At 32.4% G+C, this 18,062-nt stretch overlaps 1 protein-coding gene across 1 annotated transcript; it reads left to right on the forward strand.

The window, feature by feature from the left end:
- Positions 1-2,848: 2,848 nt before the first annotated feature.
- Positions 2,849-15,337, forward strand: LOC139513118 (carbohydrate sulfotransferase 11-like). Its single transcript, XM_071301335.1, has 4 exons — positions 2,849-2,982; positions 7,510-7,617; positions 10,231-10,301; positions 14,261-15,337. The coding sequence occupies exons 2-4, from the start codon at positions 7,512-7,514 to the stop codon at positions 15,134-15,136; spliced, it is 1,053 nt and encodes a 350-aa protein (XP_071157436.1). The 5' UTR covers positions 2,849-2,982; positions 7,510-7,511; the 3' UTR covers positions 15,137-15,337.
- The last annotated feature ends 2,725 nt before the right edge of the window (positions 15,338-18,062 follow it).

Genomic DNA, 18,062 nt, shown 5'->3' on the forward strand with positions numbered 1-18,062 from the left:
TCTGCATGCAGTAGACCATCTTTTTTCAGTGGTGAGAGTTCATTTGTGCTTAATGAATGTCCACAGAATCTCTTCATACAGCCACAATATTCGATGATGTTATCTTCTGGTGGAGTTAGACTAGATTCCACATACTTCCAGTATGATTTTATCCCAATTTGCTTTGCTGTATAGAGGAATTTTTCTTGCCGCTTGTTTTTTTCTTGACGGAATGACACGCATTTCGAAAAAAAACGATGTTATGATCATATACCCTTATTTCCACCCTCGTAAAACTATTAGGATGATTTGTAATTAGCAATAAAATTGAGAATGGAAATGGGGAATGTGTCAAAAAGACAACAACCCGACCATAGAAAAAACAACAGCAGAAGGTCACTAACAGGTCTTCAATGTAGCGAGACATTTCCGCACCCGGAGGCGTCCTTCAGCTGGCCCCTAAACAAATATATACTAGTTCAGTGATAATGAATGCCATTCTAATTTCCGAATTGTACACAAGAAACTAAAATTAAAAAAATACAAGACTAACAAAGGCCCTAGGCTCCTGACTTGGGACAGGCGCAAAAATGCGGCGGGGTTAAACATGTTTATGAGATCTCAAGTCTGCTTTGTTTGTTCTTCGACAATCTGTGAAAGACCATTATCATCCAGTATATATCCGAATCTTTGATGTATTTGATAGTCAGTGATTTTCTGTGGGCACTCCGACTTTCTCCACCAATAAAAACTAACTACTACGAAATGGTATACTAGTGTTGAAAGTTGCATTAAACATCAAATAATCAATCAATAAATATTAATTGAGTGTTGGTGTTCAATCATATGCGGGACCAGTTTGGTTGATTATATAGGAAATCACTAAAGCATGACTAGTGGGCCCTTTTTATGACAGTCAATGCTCCCATTTTATTGAAAAAGAGTTTTGGATCCGCCAATGCACTTCGAGACGTACTTGACTATCGTAGAGCCTGACTAGTTTTCATAGCTGGAGGAGTACCTGGTATGTTCCACCGACATTCGACAGGAAATCTGACATAACCCTGTCAAAACTGTCAAGATTGAAGTCGAACGCAATTGCCACGTGCGGAGTTCCAATACACAACACCATTGTTGACAGGCTAGTCATACTCTATTTGAACTGCTTAGGACACCTGGACCCCCTTTTATATTGATCAAATCACCAGATGTTTAAAAACATAATTTACTGTAACAATCCTGATAGAGTTACAATGTACAGTAGACGCCAAAATTTGATTTCGAATATAAAACTATAGTCATCTCTAGACTCCTCACATTCATTAGTACAACCCTTGCTTGTCGTGCATTCGTTTGATTGTGCGAGATATATAAATATGCAGCAAGGTCCGGCGGACTTTGATGATAAATCAAAAGGTTCGGTGAAATGTGAGATACATACCCTCTTTACATTGAAAGAACCCTTGCAACAACTCTTTTGTCAAAAGTTCGACCTCTATCAAACATACCCTCATTTTCCATTGGCAGACGTTTTCGCTGTTCATCCCAGTCGACATACCTTTCGGATCATTACTTCTCCTTACTTTTATGTTAATTGTTAACTTTTTTCTCTCGTCGTGAATTTGCATAAAATTATATATAAGAAATGCGACAATAAATTCAATCGATCAATCCAGTAGCACTTTATTGACAATGAGTTGACTTCTTTTCCACAGGCACTTGTCTCTGAAACAAAAGTGTTATATAGGGTGTTTTTTTTTCACAGACTAGTGCCTGTGTCCTTTTCTCTGTCAAATAAGAGTTACATATAAGTTGAATTGACCCGGTATCGTGACAGTAATTACATTTTCAGCTCATTTTAACAGTGATATTGTTGGCTTTTTTTCAAAACTACCTCTACCCTTTTTTATTGGGAAAATATGCGTCATTTTTATCAAATTGGGAAATTTATAATAAATGAATATGACTGGAACTTCAATTTGCAGACCCCCTTTCAAGAGGTAAACCCTCATTTGAAATAAGACCCCTTATTGTCATTGAAGATACGTAAATAGACGCTCAAATCTGCACATGTAGTCAGTTTAGGCATGAATAATGTTTAAATGAGTGTTTTTCAGTTTGTATGCACAATTACTACTGAGACTGCACTATTTGGGGAAAAAGTTGTCTTTTTGGGAAAAATTTTAAGCCATTTTTTTTTCAAATTGGGATTCTTCTCCAGGGGAAAAAGCCTGTATTCTCCAGTAATTTAAAGCAAACAATACAATTTATAAGTTGAATAATGGCTTCATAATTGTAGAAATGCTACTATATGCAATTTGTTGTATCTTGATATCATGTTTCCACCAGCATGCCTTGATAGAAGATTCAATATGGGTGAATTTATGCATACAAATCTATCACACTTTCCACAAGCGAGTTCGATCACTTTGGTGTCTCTTATATCGATAGAATATTCTGATCTAGTTCGTAACGTTAAGATTGAGGTTCTGAGACTCTTTTTACAAAAAAAAGAGTAAAATACTCCTCGTAAGTCATTATAAACATTTCAGTGATAACTAAAGATCAATTTTTATCGTAAGATTTGTAGGGGTTTTATTTCTTTATATATGATCATATTTTATTTTTTGGGTTATTGAACTGTTTTGTCCTTAAGGAATGAACCCATGAAAATCTCAGAAAGTTCGATTGACCTAGAAAATTTGCAAGAATATGTGTCAGTCAATAAACAAATTACGCTTATTTGTCTTAAAATAAACCATTTGATCGAGTTCCCATTTTGATGTGTGCAGCTAGGCAAAAGGAAATGGGATTACATACGTAATGAATATTTACTTGTATATCAATTCTGTTTGAATAATGAGTAGCTATTGCACTAAAATCATTTCATCTGTTCAGTTAGACATGCAAATCTCATCGGTATTTCCTTTCACACTCATTTATTATTTGCCAGTTTTTATTTCTTATTTAGATGTGAATAGGACTTTGCCAGTTTCTTTACGAGTAAGTGATTATATTTTTTAATATGTTTGCTTGTATATATGTAAGACTCAAATCTATGGTGGGTTCCAGATCAATGGCAGATTCAATTCTATGTTAAATAGGACGTCATTCCATCCCAAATCTGTGGCATTTTTTTAAAATCCTAATCTATGGCAAGTTTTGTAATTTCCTAATCTATGGCGGACTTGTATTGTTTCCAAATCTATGGCAGAGATTGTTCAAATGGAGAACAAGGCAGTACATATACGGTTAATGATTTATCTTAAACAAGTGGAAATGTAAGATAAAGGGAGCATGTCTATAAACATTTCATAACGGTCAACCAAATCTTGATGGCAACCATGAAATTTCCTAATAGTAGAAGTTATACCGGTATACCATAATACAGAGTTCAGGATTAAATTGATGTGCTCCGGAAAAATAGGCATTTCCTAATCTGTGCATGGTACCTGTTTAATCCCTTTATCAAATCAATTAGTAAAATGGAAAGCACTTTCTATAAGAAGAAATAAACATTTTCACATAATATTTATTTGAGCGTGAATCAATCTATTTTTACTAATGACGATTAAAGTCAAAGTGGTATACTGTATTTTCATCTCATTCTTGCCAGACGTAAACGCTAAAATATTTACTATAACACTTTTCCTAAAATATTCACTACTAAAACAGTGAGGTCTTTCTTCATCGCGGAATTCGGACTGTACAGCATGAGGTCACATCTTCCCTGTGTATTTGTTTGTAAAAATCGCTGGGACCGTGTTAAATATATTTGTTTTTGATTTACAATCGACAAATTAAAAAAATCTGTAAATGGTGTGTAAATTTATGGGTTCGCGATGACGCAATATCACGTTATTTAATTGTGACGGTTACGTAATAACCATAGATTTAAAGAAGACAACAAATTTAAAAACTGCCATAGATTCGATTTGTTTGGCGTTTGTAACGTCATATTTTCCATAGATTAGGAATCTGTCATTTATTTGGAACCCGCCATAGATTTGAGTCCTATAGTTTAAGAACATGTGTTGCTATTGAAATGCTTTTTGTTAAAATATACGTTTTCAGTTTGTTGGTCTTTCGGAAAATGTTGTTTGTGTTGTATTTAGGGAGCTACCATTTGATTTTTATGGGGGGGGGGCTAGGATGAAATTTGAAAAAAATAGGCAGGACAGGAGTTTTGAGTAAAAAAAAAAGGCAGGATGAGACACTTTGCAAAAAAAAAAGGCAGGATGACAATTTAGGTAAAAAAGTCAGGATAAACTAATAAAAAAAAAGGCAGGACCGAATAGAGTGAAAAATAAAAAGGCAGGACAGAGATTACAACTAAAAAAAAATGCAGGACAAAATTTTTCATCCTAGCCCCCCCATAAAAATCAAATGGTAGCTCCCTTAGACCCCTCTACCCTGAAATTTGTTTTGCATGCACACGTATAAAAATTGCGGTTTCAAGTTATCCATCGCAATATTTTTTTTTCGTTTGGGCTTGTACTATATTTGCCTTCGGATTTATATGATCTGTTCCCCATCCTATTTCGACTTTTCAAAATTCAAGTCTATCCTAAATTGACGTAAATTATATGGCCCTCCTATTACCGTTTCGATTCCAAACATCATTGAAGAGACATTAGTTGTCGAAATCCAGATATGGTGTACTACTTTTTGCACCTTTTGTTAGAAGTATACTATCTTTTCCGCAAGTTTATTGTTTTCTGTTTGGTATTATATTAAAAATTAAGATCCATTTTGTTACATCTGGTGATCCGTTTATTTGGCAATCGCCAATGACAGTCAGAAGGGTTTAATAACATCGGTTGTTCGACCTGCTAGTTAACTGCGTTTTGTTAAAATATACTTTTTCACATTTGGAAAATGTTGTTTGTGTTGTTTTTATACCCCTCTACCAAAAAATTTGTTTTGCATCCACAAGTATACAAATCGCAATCATAGGTTTGAACGCTAAGTTGTAAACTAGTATAAGTCTGAACCAGTAGCATCTCTACGACCGATTTACCTCAAGGTCGACACATATAAACCATCTTCTACTTTCCTAATAGACGAGACATACAAACCATCCTTAATATCACCAAGGGATTGTATATTTAAATATACAATTCCTTGATATCACCTCACGGATCAGACACATCCTGTTCTAAGTCAAGAACCTGTTGTTCGGTGGTTGTCGTTTGTTGATGTGGTTCATGAGTGTTTCTCGATCCGTTTTACATATTGATAAGACCGTTGGTTTTCCGGTTTGAACTGTTTCACACTAGTCAATTTGGGGCCCTTAATAGCTTGCTCAATACTCCGTGTTAAAGGCTGTACTTTATGCTAGACTTGTTTTATATATACGCTATCTTCTATATTACCTCACGGACCAGGCATATAAACCGTCTTTTATATTAGCTCGTAGACCAGACATAGTATAAACCCTTCTATATTAGCTCATGGTCCAATTTTAATCGTAAGATTTCATTGTGAAAAGGGTCGCTGACGCGTATTTGGTATAGTATTGTGTAGACATCGGGTGGTCAAACTTTATTGTAAGCGGTTAAATATTATTCTCTAAAAATAAACTAAGGCTTAATTGTTTTGTGGGTACTTTAAATTCAAAAGAAATACTTCGAATTCATTTACATGACACTAAATTATAAAACTAATATAAATCCCTGATTTTAACTATCAAAAAAGGAAAATAAAGTTTAATAACAGCGCCGTCTGCATGCATGACATTTGTAAATACAATTATGTACTCTTGTACCAACGTTAAATTGTACATTATTCACCTACTATTCACCTACTATAAAATTAATAAGTTGAAGTAAGGAAGCGCTACACTTGGTATAATAACATAAATCTAACTCTTACATTATAAAACGATTTTCTCACGAATTTCAATATAAATTTGATAATATTAGCATAAGACTTATGTTTGCATTGTTATAAACGTAATCATGTATGGAATGCGAAACATATGTATATCAATTAAGTTAACATACGCGCATGTTATATTGCTCTTAAGATAGGAATTATTTTGGAGCTTAACACAAATGAAAATCTAGATTAAAGCAGTCGTGTTGAGTTCTGTGTTCTGTTATTGTTGGAATTCTGGCGTGGGTATCATTGCCGAATTTCGTATTAATAACGGGACAATTTAGGAACGGTTTCGAAAAAGACCGTTTTCACATTATACGTGAACTGCATTTTTATAATATCAATATACATTGTACTAAAATAATACATTTATTGTCGGAAGAAATCTTGCTACACGGTTCAACGGATTCAGCTACGAACAAAACATTGAAATATTCTTGGCAGTTCAAACATTTATACTCAGTAGCAAAAGATTTGTCATATGATAGCACACATCTTGTTCAACAAGTAATACTTATATCTTAAATAATTGTGTCCGTTCAGAAACATACACTTATTATTGAATTTCCGATGTATATTTTTTTTCTTCTTTCTTATGTGTTCACAACCTTATTATATGTTGTTTTTTTCTTTCCATCTAGTGTAACATTGTTATTTTTTTAACATTCTACTCCTAGAGTATTACAATATGAAATGTTCTTATTAGGAAACGTATTAATATATGCTAACAGCTTGTTTCTGGATCCTATTAATTATTTCACTTGTTTTATTAAGTAAATGCCTATATATGTGTACATTACTTTACCTGAATTTAATTAATAAAATTTAGTTACACTAAATAGATATTTTTACACATTTTAATTAAAGTTTCAATTTCCCGCTACGGATCTTAATCAGACTGTTGACGAATCTAAATCGTGAATGTAGGACCCCAGTTTTAACGGATATCTTTCGTCAGCGTCGGTTCACTGTATGTCTTGTGAGTGTTCGATTCTTTTTCTAACCCGACCAACGTTGAATTTTTAAAATCAAGGTGAGACAAACATGCATGATGTCTCAATTTTCACTATCATAGTGTTTATATTTCATTGAGGATGTGCATAAAAAACATAAAGATTAAGTTTTAATAAGACTTCAGTTGTTGCACACAATTAACCTTGCATGATCTTCTGGTTTGTAGATTTAAACACAAAAACAGCTACTGAACCTTTTTCTAATGTAAAGAATTTGTGTCTACTAACTCGTATATTACATGTACAGCCGAGTAGTTAACCTCACAATGTTTTCAATAATTTGCAATACTTACACTTCACAAAACAAAATAGCATAACATTTGAGTATTCATCAAAGTACAATATTTAATCGGCCGTACACACTACTACATTTTGTAGACTGAAATATTGGGATCATTCTATCGTTTACATTTGATGAGATCTGATACACATGTTGCCATTTTGACTGTGAAACAAATGTAAACAGAAAAATTCTGTTTCATTTGAAAAGATAATTTACCAAGTCAGGAATATGACAGTTGATGTCCATTCGTTTCATGTGTTTGAGCTTTTGATTTTGCCATTTTAATTAGGGACTTTCCGTTTTGAATTTTCCTCGGAGTTCAGTATTTTTGTGAATTTACTTTTTATATTTCAGAAATGGACACCAAAAAGAAGTTGTTTGTATTCCTAGGAAGTTTGGTATTGATATGTTTTACTTTCACGCATTTAACAACGAGGACATTTAGAAAAATGAGAAAGTCAGGTACTTTTAAACTTAGCTATATATAATAGCTTAATACTAATTTTAATATCACACTTCTCCTCTGCACGTTACGTGCCCTCAGCAGTGCCGCTTTGTTCAGGCATTCTTTATCTAATTGGTTCTCAGGCATGTAAACAGTCATTGGTTCTATCGAGAAAAAAATATCGTGACAAGATATATATTATGTTACAGTGGTCAAGTATTGCGATAGGGTCGTGAAAGATTTGGTATTGAATCATGAAGGAAATCGTACCGATAATACACACACAATGTCATGCATTGAGTTACAAAGGCAAAATTAAAAATAATTTATATACCGTCTGTCAAATGGTTCAACATTATTGGTTATTACAAAACTACAGTAGACACATAATTGCTCTTCAACATTTCAATGATATGAATAAATGCAAAAACACATCATTTTGTTCATTATACGAATTTATACGAATGACCTAAATTACTATTCTTCGAACACTATAGTTCTTCATTAACAATAACCTTTTTTTATATCAACAAACGCACCAAAAATAGAGACAACCAAATCAAATGGTTTTTGAATAGATTTAATGAGGGGGGGCAAGGGGTTTAACTGTTATGCTGTTATGGGGCAATTTAATTCTTTGTTATCTGTTATTTTGAAAATATGTTTGCTGTTAGCTGTTATTGTCTTATTCTTTGTTAGCTGTTATTGGGCTTTTAGTTTTTTTGTTATCTGTTATTGTGATAATGTATTTGCTGTTAACTGTTATTGAAAATTGGAATGTTAGCAACTTTTTTTGACAGTCAATATTCGGTATAAATTGAAGATTATTGGACATTGGGGTCTACCACTACTAATATGTTTGTCCCGTTTCAGAGAAGGATTCGATTAACATTTACCCATCACAGAAGTGAGGTCCAGGCCAATTCAAGTATATCTAATGGTTATCCTTTGTAATAAATTCCATTTTTTTTTTATGAATGTGTATTTAGAATTATCTTAATTTTTTGTATGAGAATAATGTCCTTTGTTTCCCGTACGAACATATTAAATAAAACAATTCTTAATATGACAAAAAGGAAAACATATGGCCAGGAATATCTGACAAGGATCTCAATTAAGGACTAGGTCCTAACAACCAGTTAACCTTTTATATAATATGGTACATAGACTCAGCTCTGTGATTCTTTTCAAAGCAGAACCAAATGCATTGTACAATGAAAGTTCCAATCATGTACTTGGGTCCGAAGCTGCACATAACTCATTACAAACAAAGATTTCTTTCGTTTCAAGCCATTGTATACATATACTAAACTATGTATTCTACTTACTAGTACACTTGGTACAATGTACAATCAAAAACCTCAGCTGATAAAAAATTGTTCAAATAAGGCCTTTGAAAATAGTGGAATAAATTGCTTTTGGAGTGTCAAAATTCGTTCGAAGTACTTGATAAATTGCATGCTTATAATTGGTGCTTTTGATTTTGCTACCCTATATACCACTTTTCCTCATAGTCTTATTAAGAAAAATTCACACACCTCATTAAATGGTCATTTAGAAAAAGTCAGAATATTCAAACTCTTTTAGGTCATTTTTTTTATTAGCAACAAAGGGAGCTTCAGTCAATATATATAAACAATACACCAACGTTTCATGAGAACTGATGAAAGCATTTTTGAGTTATTTTTGAAAACTAGAAAATATCACCTTTTTCTAATGAATAAAATCCCTTAACTCAATAACATAAAATCTAAATTTAATAAAAATCAAATGGAGTTTACAACAATAGATATAAACATTTCAGCAAAGTTTCATGAGAACTGCTGAAAACATTTTTGTGTTAATGTCTGAAAACTGGAAAATCCCCCCTTTTTAATTAATAAAACCCGTTAACTTGGAAACTTAAAATCTAAAATTTATAAAAATTGAAAGTGACCTCATGTTAATAGATATAAACAATTCACCAAAATTCCTTGCTTTGTGAAAGCATTTTTGAGATATTATCAGAAAACTGAAACAAACACCAATTTTATTGAATAAAAACCCATTACCTAGAAACTTAAAATCTAAAATTTATAAAATAAAACAAAAAAAAACAGGGAGCTCAGGTCAATAGATTTAAACAATTTTCCAAAGTTTAATGCAAATTGGTTAAAGAGTTTTTGAGTTAATGTCCGACATGTTGATAACAGACGGACAACAGTATACCATAATACGTTCCGTAAACGAGCGTATAAAAAATATTATAATATATTGAGCAGTAATTTAAACACATTCTACAGTAGATACATAAATTAATACTTAAAACATAGTCATAGAAAATGGAATGCATTACAAAGGATTATATCCGTAATAAGAAATACTGATTTGTCAAAGACCGAATTATTTTAATATTTCATTTACTGTTATCTGTTTTTGTCCATTTTAATTCCTTGTTATCTGTTATGAGCCAAATCAATTTGCTGTTTTGCTGTTATTGGGACCCCCCTTGCCCCCCCTCTTTAATAAATTTGCGGATATCCTTTTTGTAAATAGATTTTCATTTTATGTCTTTCAATAGTTGTTTAATCAAAGCTTTGAATGACTTGAATCGCCACAATTCAGATAAATTGCTAGAATTTGTTTTCTAGCTGCAGAGAATTTGTCACTTTACAGCAGATCGGAAGTACAAGAAGTATCTAAAATAACAAGAAAGTATCAGGTTTGAAAAACTTATAAACATTGATAAAAAAAAAACTAATTTAAAAACATTGTAGTATGTTACATTATATTAATGAATGAAGATATGTGTAATGTCAGCGAAGCAGCGACATAACAAAACACGAAAACCACCCCCTTTTTATAGAAAGCTTGACAAGGAGTAAATAAAAAGTATAGTCTGTCATGCAAAGTACTTAAATGTTATCTGTACATAACAATAGTAAGCAAAATTAATTTAAATTTTTTTTTTTAAATGAAATGATCATTTCGAATGGTTGGGTGTATGGGAATAAGTGTTTGCCCTTGATTTTGCTTTGGACATTTGATAAGACATTGTAATATTTAAATGTTTTATACATTCGTAATTTGATATTGATTGTGATCTTTGAAAAACGAATTGCCAACCTGTTTTGGTTACGAAATGTTTTAAAAAGCATACAATATGATAAAGACTTTTTGGCCTTTGGCTTTTTCTGCTCTTTGTCCTGTTGTTGTCTCTTTGACACATTCACCGTTTCCATTCTCAATTTTATTTTGTGCGTTACTTTAAACATATTTTATTTCAAAAAATCATGTACATGGCATACACATATAAATACAGTGATAACATATTACAAAAGGATTCGGAAACAAGGTTTCCCTTATATTAATCCGTCTCCCTGTAGAAAAAAGATAAAGGGAAATAACTGCAAATAAAAAAGTAGATTTTTTTTTCATCAGATCTTTCCTATTTATATATGTACCGGCGGCGGAGTGTGTTTACAGGACTTTGTCAAGACTGTCTCACCCAATTACGATCTTTGTCATGCACGAACGACGCTATTAGCCAAAACGCTTCGAATCTACCAAAAATTGTTGCACTTGTTTAAACACGAGTACATTTTCCTCTTGATTGAGGTTATTGCAGCCAAATAGGAGTGTTTCTATATTGTATGGGAAGGGAATTTTTTCTATCGTACGTTTTCGGACAAGGGAGTAATTATTACACTCGAGGAGAAAATGCTTACTGCTCTCGATTCTACCACAGGTACAGTTTTTACTTTCTACAAGATTTCTCTTAAATAAATGTTCGTTCAGATTGCTACAATCCATCCGAAGTCTGGCATGAAGTATTTGTCCTTTCCTGTCTCCATAAAAATAATAATTTGGCATTTTTCTTACATTTTGATTAAGGTAACCTTTAAGTGTTAACTTAGATGGACTTAGTCTGATATCGTCCGGAATAGCATTCCAGGATCGAATAACTGAGGGGAGAAAAGATTTCTGGTAAAATGCAGTTCTACACTTTATATGTTGCGTGTCATTCGTTCGTCGTGTGTCATAATTATGAATATTGAACAATTGTTGAGGGATAATGTCGCTTAAATAATCAGGGGTCTTATTGTGAAACATTTCATGAAATTTTATAATTTTGTGTTTTTTACGTCTTTCTGATAGTAACTCCCATCCTGTTTCGTCGTATAATTTATTTATGGACGATAACTTAGTACCACCAGTAACTATCCTAGCCGCTTCAAGTTGCATATTTTCTAGTTTGTCACTTAAATAGTCTGGAATGTTGTCCCAAATGATATCTGTATATTCAAATAAAGGTCGGATAAAACTTAAATATATAGTTTGTAAATACTTTCTTTTCAATTTGAATTTCAAGGCACGAAATAAATTTAATCTAGGTGTTATCTTTTCAATTATTTTATTGACATGAGAATGCCATGAACCATCCTCATGAAAAATTAAACCAAGGTGTTTATGGCTTTCTACTTCTGAAATCATATCATCATTCATATAAAGAGGTGGGTGATGGGGTTTAACTGATTTCTTGGAAACTGTCATAGCTTCAGTCTTTTTTGCATTAAAATTTACCAGCCATTGGACTGACCAATTGTTGATAGTCTCTATATCAGAATTAAGTTTGCTCGCTGCTGCATATTCATCTTCAACTACTATGAAAAGGGAAGTATCATCAGCATATAGTTTTATGTTACAGTCTATGTCGTTTACAATGTCATTTATATATACTAAAAAAAGTAAGGGGCCTAATATTGATCCTTGAGGGACGCCAGCATTTACACCAAAAGTATCAGAGGATTGACCTGAAATAACAACTTTTTGTTTCCGATTTGATAAATAGCTCATAAACCACTTTAATAGGTTTCCTCTTATTCCAATATTTTTAAGTTTATAAATAAGACCTTCATGCCAGACTCGATCGAAAGCACGACTTATATCAAAAAAGACAACACGAATCTCTTTTCCTGCGTCAAGAGCTTTGCCAAATAAATCTGTTATGTGTAAGAGTTGGTTAATTGTAGAATCTCCCGGCATGAAACCTGACTGGGCACTTGTTATTATTTTATGTTTTGTTAAAAAGTTAAAGAAGTGCTTAAAAACACAACGTTCCATACTCTTACCAATGATCGACAAAAGTGATATCGGTCTATAGTTTGATACCAGTTCTCTATCACCACTTTTGAAAACTGGTATAACGCTTGCTAATTTCCAGGTTTCTGGATACACAGCTTCACGTATAGATTTATTGAAAAGCTGAGCCAGGGGCCTACTTAACTCTCGAGCAGCATACTTCAGAAGCCTACCGCTAATTTCATCAGGGCCCGTCGCTTTAGTGACATCTAACAAAGACAAGTGATCAAACACTTCCTCTTCGGTTATTATAATATTGTTTAAAATTGGTATATCATCGGACATGGGGGTATTAGGAAAAGACGCTTTAGAATCATCCACGGTAGCTTGCTTACAAAAAAAGAGATTAAATGCGTTTGATTTTTCATTATCGTCTTCTATATATTCATCATTTACTAACAAAGGGGGGTAATTTGACGCTTTCGAAGGCTGTCCAGATAAATTTCTTAAAAGCTTCCACCAATTCTTAACATTGGTTTCTGGATTCTCTAATATATTTATTTGTTTGTTGAAAAAGTCAAGTTTAGCTGTTTTTATGAAATTTATGCATTGATTCCTAACATACCGAAATTGTCGCCAAGAATCAGCAGTATTTTTCTTTTTTGCCATTTTATGAAGTCTTTTTCGGCGCCGAATTAGTTTTTTTATATTTTGTGCGTTGTTATTGATGCATTGATGTCTCATTGGCATTCCCAAATACAAATCTTGTCTTGATGTCTCATTGACATCCCCAAATACAAATCTCCTTCGAGCTCTATAGCATCGCGATACAGACTGATAATATATTGATAAATATAATCAACTGCAAAATATATACTTTTGTAGATAGAAACAAGAGAATTTGAAAGAAAATATCAATATAACAGCAAAATGCATATAGTATGTACAATCATAAAAACAACGACAATATTACAGCAAAATACATTGACTGCGTAGATAAAGATAATATCTTTGACTAGCTTTCTTGCTAGCTGAACCATGAAGTCATTATTAGGTAACGTATACTACTCTCCTTTCGGAGTAGTCTAGTCCTACAGACAGACAGATCGGTTATCTGTCGGACTAGTCTACTATTAATGAAGGGTAGAATACCTAACATAATAATGACTTTACGGTTCAGTGAGCAATAAAGCTAGTCAAATATAATGTCTTCACGGTTCAGCTAGCAAGAAAGCTAGTCAAAGATATTACCTTTACCTACACACTCAATGTATTTTGCTGTAATAGTGTCGTTGTTTTATATAATTGTTATAGATGATATTGTTATTGTTGCAATAGCGACATTTTAATTGTTATGTCATATTGAATGTGTCATTTACTTAACTATAAATCTATACAAAGAATAATAGATTATTTTTCCAAACGCTACTTTTGGATTTCTAACACAACATTACCATACGATCTTTGATGTGTAGTGTCATCTTTAATGTGAACAATATTTCATGCAACCCTATAAGATAAAAAATATTTTGAAAGATTGATAGGTTTAAAAGTATCTATATGATTTTTAACCTAACTTACACGTAACTTTCATTTCAGCATTGCTATAATTCAACATTGGACTTCGATAAGTTTAAAGTGGAAATCAGAAAAAGATTTGACCACATGCAAAGAAAATGTGACAAATTCGAGAAAAAACGACGATCGGTACATGCTTTACCTAAGCACGTCTTAGGTCGTATCGTTGTGAGCGATAAGTATCGTTTCTTAATGTGCTTGATTCCAAAAGTATCTTCTACATCATGGAGAAGGATATTTTTACAATTATCGGGGAAATTTACAGACAAAAGATTACAAAAACTAACCAATCGTGCCGTGTTTTATAGAATGTATAAACATTATAAAACATTGCAACATTACAACAAGGATGAAATCGATTTTCGATTAAAAAATTATACAAAAGTAGTTTTTGTTCGCAACCCGTTTGAACGAATATTATCAGCATACAGAAGTAAATTCGTGAACAGCAATCAATTCCATAAAACTTATGGTACCCAAATTATATCAAAATTTAGACCCAATGCTACAAAGCGTGAGAAGAAAAGAGGAAACAGTGTTACTTTCTTGGAATTTCTAAAATATATAACTTTGACTAAAAATCACAATTTTCACTGGGCAACATTCTGGAATGTATGTTCTCCGTGTACGATCAATTACGATTATATAGGGATGTTCGATAACTTAAAAACGGAGTCTGCTGATTTTCTGCAACATATCGGCGCCAAAGGAGTTAGATTTCCAAGACGAGCTTTGTACTATGAAAAAGAGAAGACAACAACAAAGGTCACAAAGAAATATTACTCCCATATACCACCAAAATATTTAGCAGCCATACGAAGAATTTACAAAAAAGATTTTACTTTATTTGCATTTCCGAATTCGGCCATTAATAATTTAACAAGTAAATTCACTTAAGAAAGAACATACAAGCAAGTCTAGCACTCAATCTAATGAGAATACTGAGTCTATGCCCCCCTTACGCTTGCATTAAGTGCCAAATTCAGAACAGCAACTACTAAAGGTTGGTGGGAATGTATCTATAGGCTTGCATTTCGTTACTGGTGATCATACTGATTGTATACATTTGTATTTATATGATAAACCTATTCAAGTTCATATTGTTAAAACTTCATTTTGCCATGGTTATAGATAATCGCAGATGATTGTCAACTTTAAAAGAAACTATGTATTTAAGACTTTCGAATTGGACAGACAAAACTATTTAAGACACGATCCGGATAATCTAATCTTATTCTAGAAGTTACCAAATCAACGCTGTACTAATACTAGTATATTACATTTTTGAAAAATGTTTTTATCGGTATGAATATTGATTTTATTATCAATAAAACTAATTCACACTCAACTAAATACTATTTTATACACATATGTAAATTCACGGTCCTACAATCTGTCAATACCTATATTTTGGCATTGCACTATCAAGTCAAGTCTCTAACATATAATGACGTGTTTACACAAAATCCATTGTGTGTGTACATCAGTTGATATTTTGGTTTAAATACATGATTTTTGTTTTATCTGTTGTTATTGGCTTTTAACTAGGTTGAGAGAACTCTGGGATCTGTACTTCGTCTCTTTTTTGTTCTTGTCAGTTGCTTTAGTGCTTTTTTTTTCGAGCTGATGAGTGAGGCCTATGGCAAGCCGTTCTCGTCAAAACTATGTTTAAACCATTTTTCGAGAAATTTACACACTGAGAATTACAAAAAAACACACTGAGATTTAAAAACTTCAAAACACACACTGAGAATTAAAAATTACACACTGAGAATTAAAAATTACACACTGAGAATTAAAAATTACACACTGAGATTTCATAAAGACGCACTGAGATTACAAAAATGAAAAACACACACTGAGAATTGAAAATTACACACTGAGAATTGAAAATTACACACTGAGAATTGAAAATTACACACTGAGAATTGAAAATAACACACTGAGATTGTAAAAAGACACACTGAGAATAAAGAAACTGAAAAACACACACTGAGAATTGTTAATTACACACTGAGATTTCAAAAATACACACTGAGATTAATATGCAAATTACTAATGAATATTCATGAGATGAATAATTCAACAGATTAATATCTTGATCTCAAAAACTCTTGTCATTAGTGAAATGCGATTCCTTCAACCAATTAACATTCGTAATAAATTTCATGACTTAACATCGCTCATATTCACAAGTTTGTTGTCTATAATTCATATCATTACTACCAGTGTATCGGGACTTAAAATCGTTTTAGCATGGGTCCCTTTTGAAAAGTCTTCCAACTGTTACCCTGATTTCGCAAGTTAATCTTTTATATTTTTGTTACGTTTATATGCTATTATAGACACTTGAGTAAAAACTTCACTGCATTATTTGTTTTTCAGTGCAAATTGTTCCAAGTTTTCTTATAATTTTAATATAAAATGTTCACCATTTGGTATAAATATTTTGTAATAAGAATAAGCGGGTATTTTTCTTGTCCTTGTATTTCTAAAGTTTTTTTATGAATAATTTGGAACCAAATCGAAGGACTAACGAGTTCTGTCCCCTAGTTGCTTTAAGCTTGTAATAGATTCAGATTAAGTATGCTAATTAGATATGTGCGCATAAAAAGTGCGCACAAATCTCAGTGTGTCATTTTAAATTCTCAGTGTGTAATTTCAAATTCTCAGTGTGTGTTTTCAATTTATTTATTCTCAGTGTGTCTTTTTGAAATCTCAGTGTGTTATTTTCAATTCTCAGTGTGTAATTTTCAATTCTCAGTGTGTAATTTTCAATTCTCAGTGTGTGTTTTTCATTTTTGTAATCTCAGTGCGTCGTTATGAAATCTCAGTGTGTAATTTTAAATTCTCAGTGTGTAATTTTAAATTCTCAGTGTGTAATTTTTAATTCTCAGTGTGTGTTTTGAAGTTTTTAAATCTCAGTGTGTGTTTTTTATAATTCTCAGTGTGTAAATTTCTCGAAAAATGGTTTAAACATAGTTTTGACGAGAACGGCTTGCCATAGAGGCCCTTTTCAAATGATTTTGTCGAGCTTGCTACATATATGTCGCGAAAGCGAGACGAACAGCTATTATGCATTCTTTCGTCGGCGTCATCATGTAAGTTTAGTCTGTTTTTTAACAAGTTTTTTATACATCAATAAATTTATAAGCCTTATAAGGAATTTTATCAACTTTGTACAGAATCTTGATTATGATCATGATGCAATATCAAAAGCGAAATGTTGAAATATATTTCATTTTCCGTATTTGACTTCAGGAACGACTTATATTTGTTTCTGTCTGAATATATAACACTTAAAAAGGTGTGCACACCGAATAACCCGCGTACTTCATTTAAAACATAGACTTGTAGTATTTTTTATGGCCCCAATTTCGGTGCCATATAGTTTTACCCTTGTCCGTCATTCCGTAATTCCGTCATTCCGCAACAAACCATTATACGGAGGTTTTTTTGGACTTAGATAAATTGATGAAAATCACAGTTATACAGACTTTTTTCTAAACGATTTCAGATATCGGGCTGATTTTTGGTATGTGAGTTACTCATGATTAGTTACAGATCAAGTTTAAGTTTCGTTCCGCTCGCCAAATTTTTGCTGTAATTTCCGGCTTTGGAATTTGATATTTTTTTGAAAATTACAGTTATAATGACCTTTTTCTAAATGCTTTCAGGAATAAGGATGATTTTTGGCATGCGAGTTAACCAAGATGAGTTACAGATTAAGTTGAAGTTTTGTTTCGCTAGGCTAATTTTTGCCGAAATTACGTGCTATGGACTTTGATAAACTTTCAGATATTGGGCTAATTTTTGGTATGTG

Source organism: Mytilus edulis, chromosome 2 (assembly GCF_963676685.1).
Source record: "Mytilus edulis chromosome 2, xbMytEdul2.2, whole genome shotgun sequence".
In the NCBI taxonomy this organism is placed as follows: Eukaryota; Metazoa; Mollusca; class Bivalvia; order Mytilida; family Mytilidae; genus Mytilus; species Mytilus edulis.